The following is a 22476-nucleotide window of genomic DNA, read 5'->3' as shown; positions in this document are numbered from 1 at the left end:
TACTGGTGTCTGTGTCACGGGATTTTCGATTTATGCGGAAAATACATGGGCCAGCTCCATCTGAATGCCAATGCGCAGAGAGGCGCAGGAGGAATTCTCCTAATCACGAGTCATGACACTTCTTTTTTTAGGGTTGTGTGCGATGCATCAGTTTTCTTTTCTAGACAACGGGCCAGAACATAGATTGATTGGTCTTCGCTCCTAAAGAGATGCACGAAATCAACGGTAACCATGGCCGGTCGGTGATGGATCGAAACCAAAGTACTAGACATTCCACTCTCGGTTCAACCAGCTAGCGGGTCTAGCTACTTTGCCCAGCAACATGGAAAGATATATGGCTTCTTCCAGACTTGTTTGTAGTTCGTCGTCGGAGCGATCGAGCATTTCACTGGATATATATACAATTTACTCCTTCAGTAATCAAGTATCAGTGCCGACTAGTTCCTCAACTGATTTTATCCTCTGCACCTTAAGCATTTGACTTGTTCCTCGGTGTAAGTTGTCACATTCCCTTCTCAGCCAATCTGTTTCTGAAGATGACAATTTTTAAAGCACGGTTAGTTAATCCAAGTATCATGACTCTAGAGGCAAGTAAAACAATTTTTTTTGAAGATTCTAGAATTGCAGCCATTTGAAAAACAAAAAATGTCAGTAACAGTCTTAACAGGTACCACTGCCGGTGTGTAGTTGCCAACTTCTTTGGCGACCGAAACTGCATACGCTCTATACACTCTATAAGCTGATTAAGTACGTACCAGCCCGGCCAAAACCACATGCATGACTCTCTCAAATCAATCTTAGGTCGATCTCTTAGACGTACCTTCTATTAATTCCACCATTGTGCCTGATGCCCTCTGTTCCCAACGATATTTTCATATACTCTTATAGTTCCTGTCTGTCTGACTCTCTCGTCAATCTCCTGACTGGTCTTAATTTGCGTGTGTGGCATTCAGCTATTTGATGTACTGATGTTCTAAGGCTGCCAACATGTAGAAATGAAGTAGGACAACTGAGCTGTTATATAGCACCTATATATATTTTTTATATAAAATGTTTGTATAGCTCTAGTTTTGTGCATCAATTAGGTGGCAATCACATGCATGGAATAGAAGGAGGATACGAGACACCGGGAGCTGTGGCGAAGCCTGACTGCAGAGATGGCTAAGGCCACTCTCAATGCATCGTCTCTTAGGTGTTGTCTCTTAGCCCATAATAAATGCTAAGATACCATACCTCCAATGCATTGTCTCTTACTATTGTATCTAAAGTATCACTTAATTAGATATAACAATAAGATACAAAGCATTGAAAGAGTTGTATCTAAATGTGTATCTAATGCATCAGATACAATATAAGACACGGTGCATTGGGAGTGCGAGTTGAAATTTGTATCTATCCAGTATGATCCGGATCATCAATATAAAGGGACGTGGCCTCCCTTGGAGTTGACAACGCTTCCAGATATTTTTTTGTTGGTAAAGTCTATTTCGAACCTTAGACTCATAGACGATGTCTGATTTTTTTTTTCTTTCTGAAATACACCTAAGCAGGTGTATCATATATTGAAGAAGAGTTCCGCGAGTAGGCCGGTCCTACACGGACTACTCACTTACATTCCACGGTACAATCACTAAACCAAAAACACCGAATCTAGTGCCCCTAAATGGACCAGCAACATTCCACACCACTACTTCTTGCCCAATGGCATGAAGGATATGGTTTGTAGCCAGCCACACACCATCAAACATGACAGCATCCCTATGTTTCAAGATGCACCAGCACACGAAAGTGACACCTGTATGAAGATCGTGGCGGTCCTTCTTGCCAATGACAAACAACCAAGTCGACAAGCTTGCCAAAGAGTCATGCTCCTTCGACAGCCAATCCAGTCTCCCCAAAAGACCAAGGATAACGGCCCAAACCTGCCAAGCTACCACACATCTGATGGGGAGATTGAAAGGACATTTCTATTCCTAAGTATTTTGGTGTTAATCACAACATGATTAGTGGACTAACTTGCGCTAACTGTTTTAGATTTGATATCAAATGACACAAGACGATTTGTTGACCCTTAACAAGGAATGAAGCGTAGAAGGGTTTTCAGCGGCTTTTTGTTTGATCGTGTCATAGAAAACCGTACTATTAAGAGGGAGTACACATGAGAATGGTTTGGGCGATTCAACTCCACGTATGCAAACACTAAATTGCACCCATGTAAAACATTACTAAAAGGGAGAAAGAGCTTACCTTAAGAAACCCTAGTCATGCCTTTGTCAGCAGGTGTAATTGTGTGTATATGCTTAGGGTATTGCATCATAATAGGATTGTTCAACGAATAGTATATCTAGTGAACCTATTGAGATTGTTGCTTGTATCCCCATTAAACTGAAAAGAAACTAAAATTTGTTAGTCATCTATTCACCCCTCCCTCTAGTTGACTATACTGACCTCTTTCAACCTTGTCGATGACAATAGAACCAACTAAGTTGTGTCTACGTATGTGGGAGCATATGATCAGTGCTAACAGAGACAGTTGCTGCTTGTGGAAATTGAGCTGACATGATGTTTAAGGTTGCACCCAGCAGATTGAGACTTGCGTTGCTTGGTGGAAGGAAAGAAAGGTACGAGTCGGTTGCTTAATTAATGTTCAAGCTAACAAAGACAATAGATTTAGTGTTCACATGTGTAGTCGACAAAAGACTAGTCACTCACTCATCCTCCCTCATTGGTGGAGTGAAATCCTGACCGGATTCATCATTGACAGTTTCAGATTCACCGACAGATCCGGATGAGTTTCAACATCTCACAATGGTCGATCTCAAGAGGGTCTCAATTCAATTTTTCTTCTTTCTAGTTTTCCTCCGACACCTAGCTTCGCCATTGTTCCCGAGGCCTTCCAGTCCCAAATTGTTTTTGCATCTCTTTGTTTCTTCCCTCATTCACTCCTCGATCAGTTTGTGCTATTAGGGGACCGAAGCTTTCTGTCAATGATTTGATGAAGGCAGAGTGCTATATGTAAGGAGAATTTTTTTATTGACACCAGCGAAAGTTGGTGGAGTAATATTCATTTTTTTCAATAGCTGATCAACGCCCGCGAGTTACAGCGGGTGTGCTGGTACGAATAAGTTTGCATTTAAATCTTGAGCTAGCCAAGGTTGACATGTGTAGTGGATTGCTCCCATCATTATGTGTAATTGCAATTAAGATATACTCCCTCGTCCCATGAACTAAAGCAACGGCAAGAATTATGAAACGGAGGGAGTACATGATATTTTGTGCGGAATGGGCTGGTTAGCATATATATAACTCTCTAATAATTAACACTGAGAGTGTGTGCAGTTTCATCCTGTAAGCTCCATAGACACACGCGTATATGTGTACACGCAATTTCCATTCCCCATGCATGAGCTTGAATTAAATTCATGCAGGAAATCTGGAACTCTCAATAGCAGGTACCCTGAATGATACGACTAAGGTCAAGAAAAAAAAGAAAAATATAAAAGAAAACAAGGGCAGTCACGAACCACAAATTTGGGAATTCCACATGTTCTTTTGTATGAACGCAAGCCGTAAGAATCATATGATGGTAAATGAGACAGAAGTTGGAACTGTGCCACTTGACATTAAGCATCCTGCTTTGCCAGGTTTAGTATAAAGAAAAAAAAGAATAAAGTTAGTATGATTTTGTACTAAGTCCTAAACACTTATTATGAATCGAAGGGAGTAGTATTATTTCAGCGATCGAAAGCACAAGCTAGGATTGCTGGTATTTAGAAAGACTACTACACCGTTGCACGTGTCAAGATCATAGGTGTCAAATTCCACGGAGCTGTCCAGCTACCAGCTCGTTCTCTAGGTTTTCTTCTTCGAATCGGGCTTCTCCATTTTCCATTCCAGCTCGTTCTCTAGTCATGCTGTTGTCTCCTATTCCCAAAATTTCATGCTCTCACATCCTCTATTTGATCTAGGCATGTCAAAGTAATGTACACAAAACTAGTGCTACCAACACTTCATCAAAAAGTGCTACGAGCATGTTAAAAGGAAATGGGACAATGACGCTTGCTGTTTGCTCATGGGAAAATGAAGTGGCATATATAATTGGGACTGCCTTAGTCTCAGTTGACTGAGATATAAGAATTCTCAATCGACCAGCCTAGGCCGGCCACTTTGCACGCATGGATGGGTATTGTGTTTGGCTGTTGATAGGTAGCCTAGTATTTTGTTTTTTTGTGGTTATTTTGTTGAATTCATTAATGACATCAGGTTTCAGATTACCAAATTTTAAAAATCACACGTGAAATTTTATGCCTGATTCTAAAAATTGCACGTGAAATTTTATGCAAGATTTTAAAAATTGCATGAAATTTTATCCCTGTGCGCGATTCAAACAATTGCACGTGAAATTTTACACGCAATTCTAATTGCATGTGAAATTGCGCGACTCGAAAATTGCATGCGAAACTAGATTAGCTTAGCTACCTATCTAATTTACAGTAGAAATTATGGGATCTGCGATTGGACATAAAAATTGCGGCTGAAATTTTATGCACGATTCCAAAAATTACACGTGAAACTAGATTAGCTTAGCTACCTATCTAATTTACAGTAGAAATTATGGGATCTGCGATTGGACATAAAAAATAGAAATTATTTTTCTTGGGTAAAGGAACAGATGACTCGATTCTATATCGATCATGATGCACGTGATAACTTGGACATCTATTTCAAATACATATCCCATTTTTGCAGAATGAAAAAAAAAAAAGATCACGCTTGGCAAGAAAAAAAACAAAGCAAAAGAGGAAAACAAAAAAATGCATTCTTAAAATTAGAGTTGTACTCCCTCCGACCCTAAATTGTTGTCGAAATATTACATATATCTAGACGACTTTTAAAAATAGATACATCCTTATTTGGGCAAATTTGACTCAAGAATTTAGAATCAGAGGGAGCATATAGAAACAAGAGATATAGTGAAAACAAGAAAAATCAAGAGACAAAAAAAACAACAAAGTATAAATAAGAAAAGGAAATAATAAAGAAGAATGAGAAAAGAAAAGGAAGAAAAAAGAAATAAAAAAACTAAAAGATGGCGGACAAGGGACTTGAACTTGCAACCTCATGCATCCAACCCAAAACACCTAACGGCACCAATCAGTCCAAGCTATCACAAATCCGTAAAGAAAATGACCACACATAATAATTCACACAAGTGGAGGTTGGTGGAGAAATTATATTCAGTTTTCTAACGAGAGCACGTGCACTATTTAAAAATCTGAGCAAAAAATTTCATTTAAGTTCCTGTTTAGGTTGCATGTATTTTTTGTGAGGGCTGTCCATTCCAAACAAACCTGCAGGGTGCTCCACGTGTTTATCAGGAAGTCCCTTTTAGCAATTAAAAATGCAATCAAAAAGGAAGTCCCTTGTTCCCTGACATGCATTTCTTTTCTTTCTTTCTTCGACGGAGCTTTAGTTGTCCCCACAAGTTTTGATTTATATGGGGCAGAAAGAGATGACAACAGAGATGAAGGTCGTTAATTTAGCCGTCCCCGCAAGTTTTGATTTCTATGAAAAAATTCGTAGCCATTTTGTGCTAGCTGCTTAACTACTAGGCATGCCATCATAGGTTCGTTGACCACGTGAAATTTATGCTTAACTACTTAAGCAAGCAAGCTAGCTAGCCAGCTAGCAGCCAGGTGGGAATCTAATTAAACTCTAAACACGTGTTTCTTCAACAACACTAAACATGCTTTTGAAATTTATGCTTGACTACTTAAGCAAAGTAGCTAGCAGCAACGTGGCCTAGGATCGGCTTCAATTATGAATGCCAATGCACGGGCCCATGAGGAATTGAACTCCTAATCATGGCAATTCTAGGTGATTCATCTGTATTATTATTTTCTAGGAAACCAACCAGAATATATATACATAGAGCTTAGCTGATATACTTCATCTGTATTAATTTGTCAAGCAGCAGCCTGTCCTAATTAGTCCTAGTCGATCGATTGCTTCATTAATTGTAATGGACCGTGGATCGTGGAAATGAAGTCATCGAACGTACGTCCGTGCTCTCATTGATCGTATGAATAATCGTGTTTCCTGATCAATCGCGTGTTTTTCAAGCCGAAGTGGTTCTGTACTTCTGTGCATAGACCATTTCGCATAGATGGATAGAGTAGTACCGATGAAGTATATCTCCTCGGCCCACAGTGTAGTTGCCTAAACAGGTTAAGTATCGCCCGGCCAACCACATGCGCCACTAGAATATCTTCCGCGCCAATGTGCCCACGTGTATATTCATGGTATCTGAACATATGAGATAGATAAAGGGAAACACACGTTCCCAAATTAGTCCTAGGTCGGTCTCTTAGACCTACTGTTCCATCATTGTGCCCGATCGATGCCCTCTGTTCCTAACGATTTTCCCATACACCTCTCTTGTATATATAGTTCCTCTCTCGTCCATTTCTTTACTGGTCTTTGCATGTGTGACTTTCAACTATTTGATTCACTAATATTCTAGTGCCACCAACATGTAAAAAATAGAACAGGACAACGGAGCTTGTTACATACGCAGGTGACCAAGATATATAGAGTGTTATATATAAAGAATAACATTTACATATTCAAACAAGTCAATGTTGATGGAGCATTCATTATTTCCGTGAGATGAATGCCCACATGGTATGGTAATCCAGGTAATTAATATTATTCGGAAAAATAGCTTTTTTAGGCCTTTAACTATTATTGCAGCCAATGTAATTTTTCTCCTTAAATTAAAAATATATTATTATTTTTTACTCTAAACGGTCAACATCGTTCATTTTTCTTCGAATCATTGCAAGGCGGTTTGTGATGACTTGGCGGAGTTTCACCCGGCCCACTCTGCAAGCAAAATAGTCCTTTTTATAATTTGAGTACAGAGTTAGGACAAATCATGGTATCCACCTCACTGTATTAATGCTCCACTAATCTCAACTCGCCAGAATAATTCTGTAGGTCCATTGTCCTCTGCATTGAAGTGCACTCCACCGACTACGGAAGTCTCCACCGACTACAAAATTAACAAATGCAATGATGGCAGTAACTACTAACGTACCACACAATCTATTAAGTGATAGCCACACCTTTCTGAGAGGACATGCATAAACCACCCAACAATTACCTCAAGCTGTCTACTACCTACCTCCATGCTCTTTTCAACCTCTAGCCCTTTATATACACCACTCCATCTGCCAGTGAGCAAATAGCAAACACTCTTTGATTTTCCCATTTCATTAACTAAACATGTTTATATCCCTAGCTTTTTTCTATAAATATTTGCAGCTCTAGTTAGTGCATCTACTAGGGGGACAATCACATGCACAGGATCGGAAAGAGGATACGACAAGTGTGAATAGAAGACATCGGGAGGCAAAGTAGTGAGGGCTAAGAACAAACTGTGAGCAATCATCTTACCAAAAGTGAGATGTTGCCGCCCGTTTTTATTTGACTCGTCAGAAAGTTTACAGAAGCGCACTTGCCATGTGCACTTGGGAGAGTTAGGTCTCTCTTAACGTTTTGACATGGCTCTACTGTTCAAATCAAATCTTTGCCTACATTGCACAGAGTTAATGAGGAGAGATCAAGCATGATGTTGTCTCTTATGGTGGACACGGTCTCTTCATTAAATCCCTCTCACAAGCATATTAAATAATAATTATTTTTGATACAACGTTGAATGATAATTCATTGTAAAAGTCTTCTATTATTAGAACCAAGAGACAATGCATTAGGAGAGGATTTACCTATGCTTGTTGTCGAATTAATTAGATTCGACAAAATGTAGTAGTAATACGATTGGACACAACAACCGGTCCAATGAAGGAGCCAAGCCCAACACATATTATGATAGGCCTAAGTGCATTGGCGGGTAAAGGTCCAGTCCGGCTTCCCAAAGAAGACCATTTACAGCTTGGTGCATGGTGGTTCACGGCTTGGTATTCCGCCTTCAGAGTGCTAATAATGCAACCAATTTTCCTTAAAAAAAAATACAGCCATTCATGATATCAATCATAGAGTGGTAAAAAGAAAAGTTGTCCGTGTCTTGTTTTCCACGTGGATTCTGGACACCGGATGGCATATTGAAAACATTTGGGGAATACGGAAGCCCGAGGAAGTAGATACATTTTTTTTTTCAAAAAGGAGCCCCCAGCCGCTGCATAAAAAAAAAACAGATCACATATGCAGCTGAAACAAAGAAACCTTGCGGTTATGTGATCCTCTGTCCTTCTTTTAGTGTGGTTTGCTGCTCTACTACTACAAATGTATCAATCATGAGGAGGAATGGATGTATACAACTGCACATACGTTGTCACACTACTCATGACAATCTCTATACAAGTACTCCTCGAAAAAAAAAACAATCTCTATGCAAGTGCTTTCCTCTAACACAGTGTATAACTGACACGGACCATGAATAAACCTGGATCTGAAATTATCCAAAACTTTATGACCTGTGACCCTGCTAGTTTTTTGTTGCTCCTGCATGACATGCTCTAAATTCAAAGTATGTGCGCACAGAACTTGAGATTTCTGTTTAGTTGGCCATAATCCTGGATGAATGCTTAAGTAAGTAGGTAAGCAAGGTTGTGACAGAATGTAGAGCAATCAAACTTCTATCTCGAATGGATCATCCCATGTTTGTTAACGTATGGCAGTAGGTCTTTTGATCTACTGTCTTTTCCCTCAAAAAAAAAAAAAAATCTTGCTCTCTTGTACTAGCTTGTTGCCGCTAGATTGTTAGCATGAAATGTTACTGAGCTTGACTTCTCGTGTCGTCGTGCGCTTATATGGAGAGAGAAAAAGAAATGTATTTTCGGTCTCCAACTATCGTGAAAATATTCAACTAAGTTTTCCTCTGAATCTCATATTCAAAAACCACAATTATAGCATCGAGATATAAATAAAATTTACAAACTATAAAATATAATCATACAATATTCTATCATAACTTATGGGCATTCATCACACAGAAAAGGGAATGCCCCACCAATCCATACTTTGTGAACAATTTTTCTCCCTTATATATAACACCCTATTTTGACCAAAATGACAACGCCCTCCGTCATCTGCTTCGTTTTAGCATGTTAGTGGCAATGGACCTTTAAGTAGGTAGGTGACAATCACATAAACAAAGAGGATTTCACATGATAGAAGAACCAAAGCCACGCAAAATATATGAGAATGGAAGACGTCGGGAAACATGGACGGATTTGTGGGTTATTTTTCATGCAGGATGAACTTGAGCTTGCTGCTAGTACAGAGCAAAAGAAACAGAAAAACCGACACCAGACACCAAACACCGAACCGTATTCCATGGGTTTCTGTCCGTGTTCCTATCGCGAAGGTAGCTAGTTAGTTTCCTCGCCTCATTCGAAACATTGCTGGTAATACTAGTTTAATTAGTACATCAAATGGGTGTCAAGGATATACAAGGGTGAGAAGAGTACGAGAGAACAACCCAATTTTTTTAATTTTTTTGTAAGAACACTGGAACATGAGGCATTATGATCGGCCAGAGAGTCACAACTTGAAGGACATTGGGTCACACGAGTGAGTTACGGATTGTTTTACTAGCCATGTGCTTCTGTTTGCAGCTGTGCTGCTTGCACATGCAATTAATGCAAGCTCACTTAATTAGGTCATGCCCAGCGCTTCAAGCATAGCATAGGCGCCTAATATTTGGTGATTAACTGCATGCGTAGTGTAATCATTTTTCACTGAACAATGTCCCCTCTTTTTATTTTGTATGAGGTGGATTATGACTAAGAACTTAAGAAGCAGGAATGCGCGCTCCTATATATATAGTCATATGTGCATTTTTTTATTTTCATGCAAGTGGCACTAGCGTGGTTTTCTACGTCTTGTTTACTAGGTGGGTCTTAAACTAAAAACTAGGCCTGCGGGGAGGAAGAAATTCCCGGTATCGTTTTAAAGAAAAAGACATTCTGATACAGGTTTAAAAAAATCACCAAACCTAATGCCCCATCTAACTCACTGGTATGAAATTCGCTTCCAAGAATAGTTGAACCCAGGACCAAAAGAGTACTGCTAGAACCTCATTACGCTAGAAGAAGACCTAGCATCTTGATTGGCACTATTGAACTGAAAACATGAAGATTTTCAAACGAAAAGCAGAGCAGCTGATGAAAACAGAGGATTTTCCAAACTCGCGGCTTGATGCCTTTCAGGTTTCCTCGGTCATTTTGTTTACTCAAACATGGTATTTTGGAAAGCTCTCGGCTCGCCGGCGTGTGTTCGTGATGCATTCCCGTTCACAGCACATGATTAGAACACGAGTTAATATTCCGAGTTCAAAATTGATTATGCAATGAGCCACATGCAGGGACAGACTTACTGTTAAGTTAGGCTTAGGACAAAGGAAATTAGAGAGCTAAGCTGTTCATTAATGATTTGACTAATAATTATTAAGTAAAATAAATTGTTAGGAGGGACAACCAGCGTCTACTCCGTGACCACACGCTATGGATGCCTGTCCCCACCATATGTTATCTGCTGCTTTTTTTTTAAAGAACCCTGCATTTATATTATAAGCATAGTGGAGAAAATCCAACTTACATCTGAATACAGAAGAGGCTACTAAAGATTTACAGAGCACATACAAGCCTTTGTTACACACGTGTGTAAGAGATAGCCAAGTAGAAGCACACGCGTCCAACTCGTCCAACTCTTCTGCACAGGATGCCACGCGTATGAACACGCGTCCAAAGTCCTGCTTTGTTGCCGACCAGTCTCGATCTCGCCATCGACGAGCTCTAGCGCCAGTCGCCACCGGCAAACGAAGCAGCTCCTCAGAGAAACGGCCTCCGCTAGAACCCTGAAAAGGAATTTCAGAGGTAGAAAAGGCAGCCAAAGTCATATGATTCAATGGACCCCTTCTTCAGCCGCATCAAAGAACCCCTTAGTTTGATTGATATCTTCTGCGGCCCTCCAAGCCATGCCTCCAACACCACCAAGAGGCCGGTGCCCCCAAAGACCACTGAGCGGGCCTCCACACCAGAGGTTGAGGAGGGTAAGCATCGTAGTCTTGATGGTGAAATTAGCCAGAACAGGTTTCTTCCTGACGCGTGAGAATTTTTTGAACACCATCACCAAGAAGAGAAGAGAGGAATACCAAAAGAAGGCAAGGATGGTATGCATCCCCTCAAGACCTGTACGCTTGGAAAACCAAGAAGAAGAGATTGGAACACTAGGAACAGCATGCATGCCGGAGAAGAAGATCTTGAGAAGCTTATCCGGCCACAAAATCCAAAAGTTGCAGGGATTTTTAAAGAAGAAAAAAGAGGACAGGATGGCAAGGAGAAGATACCAGGTCACCATCCAGAGGGAAAAGGCACCAGACCTACAAGCTTGGCTGCCCGGCTCAGCTTCGGCAAGCCCCCGTCCGCCATGAACGAAGGGGACGAAGCAAGCAGCAGCACTATTGCGACATAGCTAGATCAGAGGGAGACGACGATTTATTGGGGTCCACTTGTGGTTGCACGAGAGCCATGAGCTCCACGACAGGGAAGCCGACGGGGAGGACAAGGCCTCGATTCACACACCAGGATCTCCGGCGAGCGCTCCTACTCGTCAGAGAACGGAGCAATAACGGCATTACGCCACGAGCTTCTAAAGCAACCATAACAACCCTAAAACTAGGTGGATGTACATAGGAGAGGGAGGGGCCGAGCCCCTCTCCCTCTTCCCTCACACCGGCGAAGCCAGCGGAGGAGAGAGGGAGAGAGGGCGGCGGACGAACTGGAAGGACCGAGAGCACCTGGGAGGTAGGAGGAGAGAGAAAGAAAGGAGAGAAATGGCTCAGTCCCATATGTTATCTGCTGCTAGTATGCACCGTCCAGAACGAAAGTCATTTCTACGCGCTCGGTCATCTACCGGTGGCATGCAGGACCACACGGTGCCATGTGGTTCCCACCTGGATCCATGTGTTTTTAATTCATATACCGATAAAATATAATATTTATATACCATTGAATTGTACTTATTATATATATCATTCACATACCATAAACCAATGAAATATATTATCCATATACCATATACTAATAAAATATACCACTCATATATCATATGCCAATAAAATATAGAGGTAAATGCACCGTCGGTCTATTAACTTGGCACATATGTGCAGATTAGTCACCGTACTTGAAAAATGCTAAATTCAAGTGTTATAACTTGGCACTTATGAGCACGTGAGGTCAAAAATACGAATTCGTATGTTTCTGCGCTGACGTGGACTAAAACAATTCGACTTATTTAAACAATTGGACTTATTTACAAAAAACACCTTGAATTAATATGTGAGGGGTTAATTGCAAAATCACGATGAATGAAAAAAAGAGGTTTCATTTTCTTCCTCCTCCAAATCCCTAGCCTGAGGCCTCCTAGGCTCAAGGCGGCTAACCTCCTGCGGCGCGTGACCACCGTCTTCACCACCCCGGCGGCACCTACCTTCCTCCCGCGCCTCCTGAAGCTCCTTCGCCGCATCGCGTCGACCTGCATCTCCCGTCGAAAGTACTACAAGGGCGGGCAGATCCCATCGGAGCTGTGCGCGCCGGGGAGAGGCAGCTAAGCCTGACGAACAAGCTCCTCTCCGGCGCGATACTTGCCCGCCCCAGGCTCCTACCGGAGCTCTACTACCTCGACCTGTCCGCCAACCGCCTCACCGGCGGCATCCCGGTGACGCTCTTCTGCAACTGCTCCGCCTTGCAGTACATGGACCTCGCTAACAATCCTTCATCGGCGACATCCCCTACGCCGACAAGTGCCACCTCCTTAGCCTGCAGTATCTCCTCCTTTGGTCGAACTACCTCTCCGGCCCGATCTCGCCGGCGATTCCCAACTCTGCGGCACTTGAGTGGGTCGACCTCAAGTTCAACTAACTCCGCAGCATCGGGTTGGCCTACATCTCCCGACGCAAGTAATGCAAGCTCAGCGAGTTCGTTGCCGGCGTTGGGCCCCATCATCGAAATGCCAGCCACCTGCTCTGGAACCTTTACCTCCTCTCCTTCACTGCCAACTTCAAGACGAAGTCGCTGCAGCACGCCTTCCTGGAGATGCTCACCCGATGGCTCGGCGGCGGTAGCACCGATGAGCCCGCCGTGGCCACGGACAGCCTCGTGTTTGAGGATGTGGTGAAGAGGATGTGTTCCATGTTGAGACTAGAAGAGGAGGGGCTATTTGCAAACATTACATGACGGCATGTCCACGTGGTTGTCCACGTCTAGCGGGCCCCTTAGCCTACGTATATTAGGTCACCGCGCCACGTAGGCCGGTCAAACACTCATGTCCGAGCTTAGGACCTGTCATGACCCACTTTACAAAATACTGGGACCTAAATATGCAATTTACTAATTTTAGGATTAACTTGTCACCTCGTAGATAATATGGGAAAAAATAAATGCGCGGCAACCTTCACATGTGCAAGTAACATTTTTTCTTTATATATGCCGCATTATCACCGGAGTAGATAACATGGAACATTGCACCAACAAACTTCACTTGCGGGAGCAACACCCTTTTATTCATATACATGTCACCCATCTTCACCACACGAAACACTCGGTCCTCCACTTCATTTTAACATGCTAACAACACTAGCTAGCTTAGCTACTGCACCATCAAGTAGGTGGCAATGACTACATCCAGAGAAGAACCCAAGGGACAAAAGAACACATGGGAGTAGGAGGCGGCGGGAGGGTTGACAAGTGATGATGATTTGTTCTGCCCAAGAGGATCTGCAGTTATTGCTGAATCAGTATAGCCAGTTGCAAAGGGATCGTAACAAGAAGGTACCGCCCATTTAAATTCACATCGTCAAAACTGGTTAATGAGGTTTGAACAATGGTGTTGGTGCCTGAGCAGCAATTGTTCATGCTGCGACAACTGAGGATGCCGCAATGATGGAGAAGTCATATGTTAAAGAAACTTAGGGACAGCTTAAAAACCTTATGGTACACCAGATGTTGAGGTACTGTGGAATTGCTACAGAATGTCGCAATAGCTTCATATGACAGTTTCTTGTGTTTTGGTATTGAATTATACGTCATTCTTATCCTGACGAATGATACATCAAAAAAAAGTTGTTGACACGGTTCAAGTTTCTTTGGACCATCTCAGTATTCAACTATGCCGTCTCGTCAAATTCTACTTGCATCTATTTTTTGTTTTAATGTTTACTTGCACAGGATTGGGGTTTTCAGCTGTAAAATAGGCGAAACTGCTCTTTGAACTGAACAGGTAAGTTGTAATCTATATTGTTGGGTTGCATCAAAATCCTTAAACATGAGGTTGGGAATTCTCTGTTTCTGTTTCTGCTCTGCTTACTCAAGTCCTTGTCTTATCAACATGTTTTCATGGGCCAGCGCTAAAAATCACAAGGAAAACAAGAGACCGATCGACAGTATCTTTGTTTTTGACACTCTATTATAATTGCTACCAAAATAGATGTGTTCTTAGTGTCAGAAAAGCACACGGGCATAATCTTGGTTTTTACCACTCTGTTGCGCATCAGAAGTGTCCGAAAAAAAATTAGGCACTAAGAATAATTTTTGGTGTTTTTTCGTTCTTGAATTTTATACATATATATGAAAACCAAAAATTCATGAAGATACACACAATAGGATTTCCTACTTTTTCCCTTGAAGTTAACCTATGAGAAGCACACGTTTGGATTATTCATTAGCACAGTCCCTTTGCGAACCGTAAACAACCACACATGCATATATAGTACCGAAAAAAATTCCGCTAAGAAAAACCAGGGGTCACTGCTCAAACCTTGAATATCTGGGTCTACTCAAGATCAAGCTACCTCCTCAGCCGTTCGTCGACACAAAAAGGCTACTCCACCTATCAGCTCATTCACAAAAGTGTGTGAATCTTGCCTCGGAAGGGACTCTATAGATGAGAATGTAGGTGTCATTATGCTCTTATCAGTATTCAGAATTCTGCGACGCACCTTTTGCCACGGTAAATGAAGTGGTTTCAAAATATCTCTCTCTCCCTGAGGAGTTTCTGGCTCTGATCATGCTCCTGGCGCCTCCTATCCCCATGTATTTCACTGGTTCTTCTCTCATATATTATCTCCTTCCTTAACGCTTTTATCTTTTTCGGGAATTTTCTTTGAGGGAACGTTCCTTAATGCGGTAGCTAAAATGAAGTGAATACCGTGTGTGTTATGTACTCAGGTGAAATAGGATGGTAGTGGAGAGGTTGGTGGAGCATTCATCTTTTCTCCCACGTGTGATGATGAATTATTTCTACCTAAGTGTGAGACGTATACATGTTTCGGAAAAGAATATCGACTCGGCTGAAGAAGCGTTATCTATCCGTCCATCTCATGGTTAGCTATTTGGGGTCCTGTTTTTCCTTTTAATAATGGTTGACTTGGCTACGAACGAGCAGGAGTAGTATTGTAGTAGTGGTCACCTGAGCAGTTTGATTTGTAAAACCTCACTAGTTTGATTTGTTCCTGAATTTTCTCTACTTCAATTGATCCTCTTTCCAGTCTGTGAGCACAGAGTGGCAGTGGAACAGTCAAAACAGCAAACTTCTACTTACAAGCATTTCACCAAACACCTTGTGTGCTGGAACAAATCTGAATTGGTCGAACAATTTGAAAAGACCGAGTTGTCCAAACTGAACACAACATTAACAACTACAAGGATAGATTACTAGAACATAATAATCCTAACGGAATCATTCACATATCAAATAACACAAGTATGCATTAACTCAAGTGCTAACTCAGAGTAGCACCAAACTTGAGCAATTTATGTCAATAACAAGTAAAGATGATGAACAGACATATATTTTAGCATGGGAATCACCAAATCAAGAGGAGACATGAGATTTTACGTGAAAACTCCTTATGGGGGAAAAGCCACGGGCGGCAGCGAACACGAAGTTTCACTATGTGAAGAGTACAAGGTGAAAATCAACAAAGATGATGATGCTTCAAATCCCCAATAATTTCTCACAAATTTAGGTGGATTTGGTAAATCAAATGACTCTCCTCTCACCCTAACCCTAGAGTTCTCAGGAACAAGAATAACAACACCTCACTGTCTATTTTCGAGGAAAGGGAGAATACTATAAAGAAAGCTTTGCAAACAGTCCCTCAGCTTCCTAACATGTGCAAACAATTCCTATTTCAGCCTACCACATGCCTAAGCATTGTTTTACATGATAAACAAGCCAAAATGGCCCTCAGACGGTAAAATTAGGAGCTGCAATCCTCACATATATTCATTTATTTTCATGTTTCAAAACGAAGAATGGGTAATCCCTTTCCCAGATACCTTTTCGAACTAGACAACTACGCTCTGTCTCTCAGTCTCGTCGCTGCATGCTGCTAAGAACAATGTGACTGAAAAAACTGTTGCGAGATTCTAGGCCGGATCGATCATTCCTCAGAACCAAATTAGTTTTGAAGTATTCATGGTCACAATATATAGCATTTCCGGGCAGAAGTTTGTGCAGTGTGTGTGTCAGAAATCCCTAACTTCGCCATTGCATTCTCTCGACGTCTCCCACTCCTGCGTGTTCTAGCATCTATTCGTTTCTTCCCCCTCCTCACATTGCTTTGGTCATCTGACTGCCATCACAAACTTCATATAATAGGATCCTGGTACTAACAAGTAAAATGAAGTGGAAGATGGAACTCCTATATATCTATGATCTAACAAAGATGCATTGTTATATGTAAGGAGAAAACATTATGAATGCCATCATTTGGTTGTTGGAATTCACCTTTTTAAGAGGTGAATGCTCATAAGTTATGATAGGTGTGCTAATGACCCCTTAATAGGCAGAGGAACCTCTAGCGGTGGTTCTAGCTAGGTCTTCTGCCTTTCCCTCCACCGCCAGCGCTGCATATTGGTCCCGCCTCTGATAGCTTCCTTGGCTTCGGAGGTATGGCGGATCCCAGCCGATCGCAGCGGAAGGGCTTCTCGTTTCTTGTTTTATGGTTTTTCTGTGTCTTCTTCAAGATGCTAAGGCGGCGACATCTTGCAGCCAGAATAAGGTCTTCCCCTTTCTATCCTCGCTCTGGTGGTGCGAGCACGGAGCGCCAGCGGAGGCTGCGGGGAGTTTTGTGTCCTTCAAATCACTTGAGATCCGGTTGGATTTTCGGGTTTCCGACGAATCTTCTTGGGTTTCGGTCGGCTTTCGTGTTTTTTCATATGATCCGGCTCTGCCGATATAAGGTTCTCATCTTTGACGATGGTTGCTACTCTGATGCGATGGTCCTTTGGGGCCTTAGCACGACGACAACCCCAAGTCTGCCACCACAGGCACTCGTTTGGCAAGATCTGCCCGGCTCTGATGATGGAGGGGCAAAAACAATGGACCGCCTTCGGCTTGCTTTAGTGCTTGTTGCTATCGCTAGGTGGTCCAATAACATATCTTTAATTTTTATTACTTTAGGGCTCCGATGATGGAGGGGCAAAAACGGTGGCCCGCCTTTGGCTTTCTCTAGTGCTCGTCACTATTGCTAGGTGGTCCAATACCACATTTGTAAATTTTATTACTTTTAGGGCTCCGGTGATGGAGGGGCAAAAACGGTGGCCCGCCTTCGGCTTGCTCTAGTGCCCGTCGCTATCGCTGAGTGGTCCAATAACATATTTGTAACTTTTATTACTTTTAGAACTCTTTGTACTGTTATCCATGATTATAACAGATGGATGGTCCTTCGCAAAAAATGCCATATCCACAAAGCTAACAAATTTAACACAATCAAGTTAATTGAAGTATATATGTAACAAACAAATACTAAATACAAATGCAACGAGCGTACATGATCAATTATACGTGTAAAAAAAAACTAAAAACAATAGTGACCGACATTCTTTGTGTTGATCGACTTGATTCTAGTACAAGACCATGAGACCAGCCGCTGCCAAGATGCCACCCAGAGACAGACCCACGGACCCAACACTGACCGCCACCGCCGAGCTCGACGGAGGCACCGCCTGGGCACCAGCGGCAGGTGTGATCGCGCTCGGCAAGGGCGCCGATGCCGGCGAGAGCGCACGGCGACCCGCCGGCAACGGGGCATCGGTGGAAGAAGCCGCTGCCTGCACGTTAACCCGGACCTTCATGCCGCCGTCGCAGTGCCCGGGGACGCCGCAGATGAAGTACCGGTTGCCGGCAGCCGGGAGCGGGACGACGTCGTTGCCGGTGTGGAAGGACGCGAGCGGGCTGGAGTTTGAGCAGGCGTCGTAGTCCGCCTTGCTCACCTCCAGGACGTTGTGCGCCGCCCGGGCGTATTTGAACACCAGCTGGTCACCGGCGCGGAACTTGACGGTGGAAGCCCACTGGCCGTGGTTGGTCTGGAGATCCCATGATCCTCCCGGCGCGCCCACCGTGTGGGTGGCGCCGGATGCAGTCCCGAGCACCGCTGCGGCCATGGCGACGAGAAGGAGAGCTTTGGTCGCCATGGTTTGAATGATCAGGGATTTTGTGAGTTTGTGTGTTGTCGACTAGCAAAAGAGACGATGGATCGATGGTGTTGTGTGGGATGACGATATCTGGCCATGCTGGGGTCTCTGTATATATAGGTGTTTGTTTGTTGGGTGTACAACGCGTATCCTGGTAACCAGTGTGGACATACTACCTGGTCAAATGATGTGTGACTTCCCTAGCTAAAAAAACTTGATATCTGACTCGATCAATCGGGATGCCGGCCTCACAGCAATAGCAAACGCGCTCCGCGTACCCGAAATGGTCCTCGTTGGTAGCTGTACTGCATGCTTGTTCTTTATCTATTCTGAACATAAAACTGTATCTTGTCGTCATGAAGACTGCAGAGGGGACATCTTCTGAGCTCAGTTTGATCAACCATCAACGTTCTAGTTCCAGAGTACTGGACATCTCAGGCATCTACAGTATCATCAGTTGTTTCTTGTCTTGTGGCGCCTTCAATTCTCTTTGTCAATCTTCGTTTGCACTCAGTGACGATGTAGAGCCAACGTCTTTGGTTACCGGGCGGTATTGGTAATTTCAGTTACCGCACAGTGACTGCATTCCAAGTGTAGTACCGGACAGTATTTTTTGTTGCCATGTTTTGACTAGCTGATACTAGTTTGCTGCACACTGTAATTTGTAAAAATATTTCAAAAATACCAAATTGATGGATCTGAAATTCGGTAAACATCCTGAATTTTGGCCATTTTGCTTCTTTAAAACAACCAATCCCAAACTACAAACACTTATGTACAGATTTTTTTTTTTTTGAGGGGACTTCTGTGCAGATCTGGGACATCAAGAACAACATATTCCCATAACGGGCCTCCAGCAGATGGGCCTGGGCCTCTTTTCCTCCTTTTCTTTTACTTTTTTGGCATCTTCTCTTGCTGGGCTAGCCCAATTAGCATTTTTCTTTTCTTTTTCTTTTCTTCTCCTTGTTGGGGCTGGGTCCAATTAGCGCTTTTTTGGTTTATCTCATTGTTGGGCTGGACGAGCATGGTCTATTTGACAGGCCCGGCAGGCTTAAACGAGCTGGGCCTGCCCGACTGGGCTTCGTGCTGCGCCTGGGCCAGGGGGATGCATTTTGGGGCCGCTGGGCCCGGTCTAGGCCCGTTTACCTGGGGCCTGGACGGGGCGGCCTGTTGGCCATCTAGCCCAGACCAGCTTCTCAAATTGTATCACAAGAAGCTGTAGCGGCTGTAAAAGCTGACACTAATTCTCAAAAAAAAAGCTGACACTACTATGAACTGACTTACTGACTCGATGAAATTAGGAATATCTTCAATAAATCAATATGAATGCATGCTTATTTATGAAAGATAAATCAATATAGGAGAGATGACCCCTTGACCTGTTTTTGCCTTGCTTCGTCCTTATTTCCCAACAGACTACACAGATTGAAAATAGAGGCACACCAACCAACTCGTGTGTTTCTTAATTTATCCACTAATAACTTTATGACCCGGTCTCAACACTTTCGTGGAAAACGGCAATAGTACTGATGGTGTACCATACGAGTCAATGAAGCAACCTGCCAACACATTTTTCCTTGTCCCACCACGGCACGCCCTCATTTAAGTAATAATACCAACTACAATATGATATATGATAGTGCAATGGCATGGATCCATGATGACCTCTTCTGTCGCCGTAAAATAACTTAACATGAGCAACCGCGTGGCGCGTGCAGCAAAAGGAAGGCTGCGGCAGCCAATCGGCAGTGCATGCCAAATATACTCAACTTGACAAAACACATGCGCACGCACGAACATGTCAAACGCGTGCCCATACATCCCTCCTGAAAACTAAAGGTTCAACACGATGATGTACTTTTCAAGAGAAAAAGAGTATAAATAGCTTCCATTGCGTTAAGCTTCCCTCACATCAATCCATCTCTTAGACATCTCTCTCCAATTCGGCAGAGCAGACAAGATCAGCTTCTTCAATTCTAAACATCCAGTTCCGACACATGGCCGCCTCCTTCACCCGCTGCAGCTTCTTGGTGACAGTAGCAGTGCTGCTACTAGCACTGACAATCGGATCAGCTCACGGCCATGGTTCCAAAGGAGGTCTGAGCTCGACGTTCTACGACAAGTCCTGCCCCGGCGTGCAGGACATAGTCCGGCGCGTGATCCAGGACGCCCGCGTCGCCGACGCGCGCATCCCGGCCAGCCTCATCCGGCTCCACTTCCACGACTGCTTCGTCCAGGGCTGCGACGGCTCGATTCTTCTCGACGATGACCTCCAGATGATGATCCAGAGCGAGAAGGGAGTCCCCGCCAACGACAACTCGGCGCGCGGGTTCCCCGTGGTCGATGACATCAAGCGCGCTCTGGAGCAGGCCTGCCCCGGCGTCGTCTCCTGCGCCGACATCCTCGCCATTGCGTCCGAGGTCTCCGTCCAATTGGCTGGAGGGCCACACTGGAGAGTGCTTCTTGGCCGCCGTGACGGCACGAGCACCAATATTGAGAGTGCCAACGATCTCCCAAGCCCCTTCGACCCCCTTGAGACTCTTCAGGAGAAGTTCAGAAACTTCGGCCTTGACAACACTGACCTCGTCGCCCTCCAAGGTAAACATTCTAGGACCTACGTACCAAGTTACACAATCAAATCTCGAAATATTCAGAATGTTTACAGACTGCGACATCTTTAAACTGATTAATCGGTGCTAATTTTTGCAGGAGCGCACACATTTGGGCGGGTGCAGTGTCAGTTCACGCTGCAGAACTGCACGGCGGGGCAGGCTGACGAAGCGTTGGAGAACCTGGACCAGGCTACTCCCGACGTCTTTGACAACAAGTATTACGGCAATCTCTTGCGCGGCCGCGCGCAGATCGCGTCGGACCAAGTGATGCTGACCGACCCCGCCGCGGCCACGACCACGGCGCCTATTGTTCTCTGGTTCTCCCACAGCGAGAAGGACTTCTTCAAGAACTTCGCCGCGTCCATGATCAAGATGGGGAACATCGGTCTGCTGACCGGGAAGGATGGCGAGGTCAGGAACAACTGCAGGAGGGTCAACAGGAAACACTACTGAAGAGAACGAGATTGATGGTGTTTCATGAAGATAAAATTTGATTTTTGTTCTTTTTCTTGTCTTCTACCAATTGTGGTGCTTGCTAAGATCATTCTTTCATTTCATTCTAACTGTAAAGTGTTCTTCTTTTCTTGTCTTCAAAAACAAATGTAAATGTTCTTCCTCCACTACATGTATTTACACTTCAAGAGATTATATGGTCATATGGCTACTTTCGTGAACCCCACCATCCCTTCCCATGAAAAATTTCATCGCATCATTTCCCGGCATGGCAAAGACACCAACAACCCATGCAACGTCGGGTCAAATCCGGCTTTGACCAACCTAAAACCAGCACGATGAAATTTACCCCTTATTGATCGTTGAGGGACAAAGTTTGTCCCGAAAAAGAGTTAAGATGAAGTCCACACTTCGACAACAGTAGAGAGACGAAAAATACACTGATCTTTATACTACATATAAAAGAGGACAAGCTCTTTTGCATGAAAAATAGAACAAATATTAGTACTTGCAAAGGATTTCCTGATTCCAATTTCCAAGTATACATATTGCATCTATAACTACTATACATAAATGCCGAAATATTCAAGTTTTCACTTAATTTATTTGGGACGACATCAATTACCCAGAGCATTCACCTAGACCAGAACCCACAACAGGAGATAAGCCACGGCCGCGAAGCAAGCAACGGCGGCGACAGGAGCAGGCATCAGCGCCGAAGGAGGAGACGCAGACTTGTTGTAGTACGGCATGTAGCTGCCAGGAGGTGCGTAGTTGGACGGCTGCTGCTGCGGCTGCGGCTGCTGAGGCGTGTACTGGCCCTGGCCCGTCTGGCCGCCAGCAACGCCTCCGCCGCCGCAGCAAACGACCGCCGCCGGCGGCGGCGGGCACGGCGGCTGCTGCGGCATGCC

The 22476-nt window shown here is 43.7% G+C and overlaps 2 protein-coding genes across 2 annotated transcripts; one reads left to right on the top strand and one right to left on the bottom strand.

The window, feature by feature from the left end:
- Positions 1 to 17786: 17786 nt before the first annotated feature.
- On the bottom strand, positions 17787 to 18579 carry LOC100829219 (mavicyanin). The gene has a single exon (XM_014902586.2). It carries the CDS (start codon positions 18498 to 18500, stop codon positions 17931 to 17933), a length of 570 nt encoding a protein of 189 aa, XP_014758072.1. The 5' UTR covers positions 18501 to 18579; the 3' UTR covers positions 17787 to 17930.
- A 1811-nt stretch (positions 18580 to 20390) lies between these two features.
- Positions 20391 to 21786, top strand: LOC100828921 (peroxidase 2). Its single transcript, XM_003575393.4, has 2 exons — positions 20391 to 21098; positions 21210 to 21786. The coding sequence occupies exons 1-2, from the start codon at positions 20498 to 20500 to the stop codon at positions 21563 to 21565; spliced, it is 957 nt and encodes a 318-aa protein (XP_003575441.1). The 5' UTR covers positions 20391 to 20497; the 3' UTR covers positions 21566 to 21786.
- Positions 21787 to 22476: the final 690 nt, after the last annotated feature.

This window comes from Brachypodium distachyon, chromosome 4 (genome assembly GCF_000005505.3).
Source record: "Brachypodium distachyon strain Bd21 chromosome 4, Brachypodium_distachyon_v3.0, whole genome shotgun sequence".
In the NCBI taxonomy this organism is placed as follows: domain Eukaryota; kingdom Viridiplantae; phylum Streptophyta; class Magnoliopsida; order Poales; family Poaceae; genus Brachypodium; species Brachypodium distachyon.
Note: the sequence above shows the minus strand (reverse complement) of the source record. Positions and strands in the feature narration are given on the sequence as shown.

Excerpts from the sequence above, each read along its gene's own strand:
- LOC100828921 (XM_003575393.4), top strand. The coding sequence starts at position 20,498 with ATGGCCGCCTCCTTCACCCGCTGCAGCTTCTTGGTGACAGTAGCAGTG. Across the intron at positions 21,099-21,209 it reads TGACCTCGTCGCCCTCCAAG|GAGCGCACACATTTGGGCGG; the intron begins GTAAACATTCTA and ends TAATTTTTGCAG.
- LOC100829219 (XM_014902586.2), bottom strand. The coding sequence starts at position 18,500 with ATGGCGACCAAAGCTCTCCTTCTCGTCGCCATGGCCGCAGCGGTGCTC.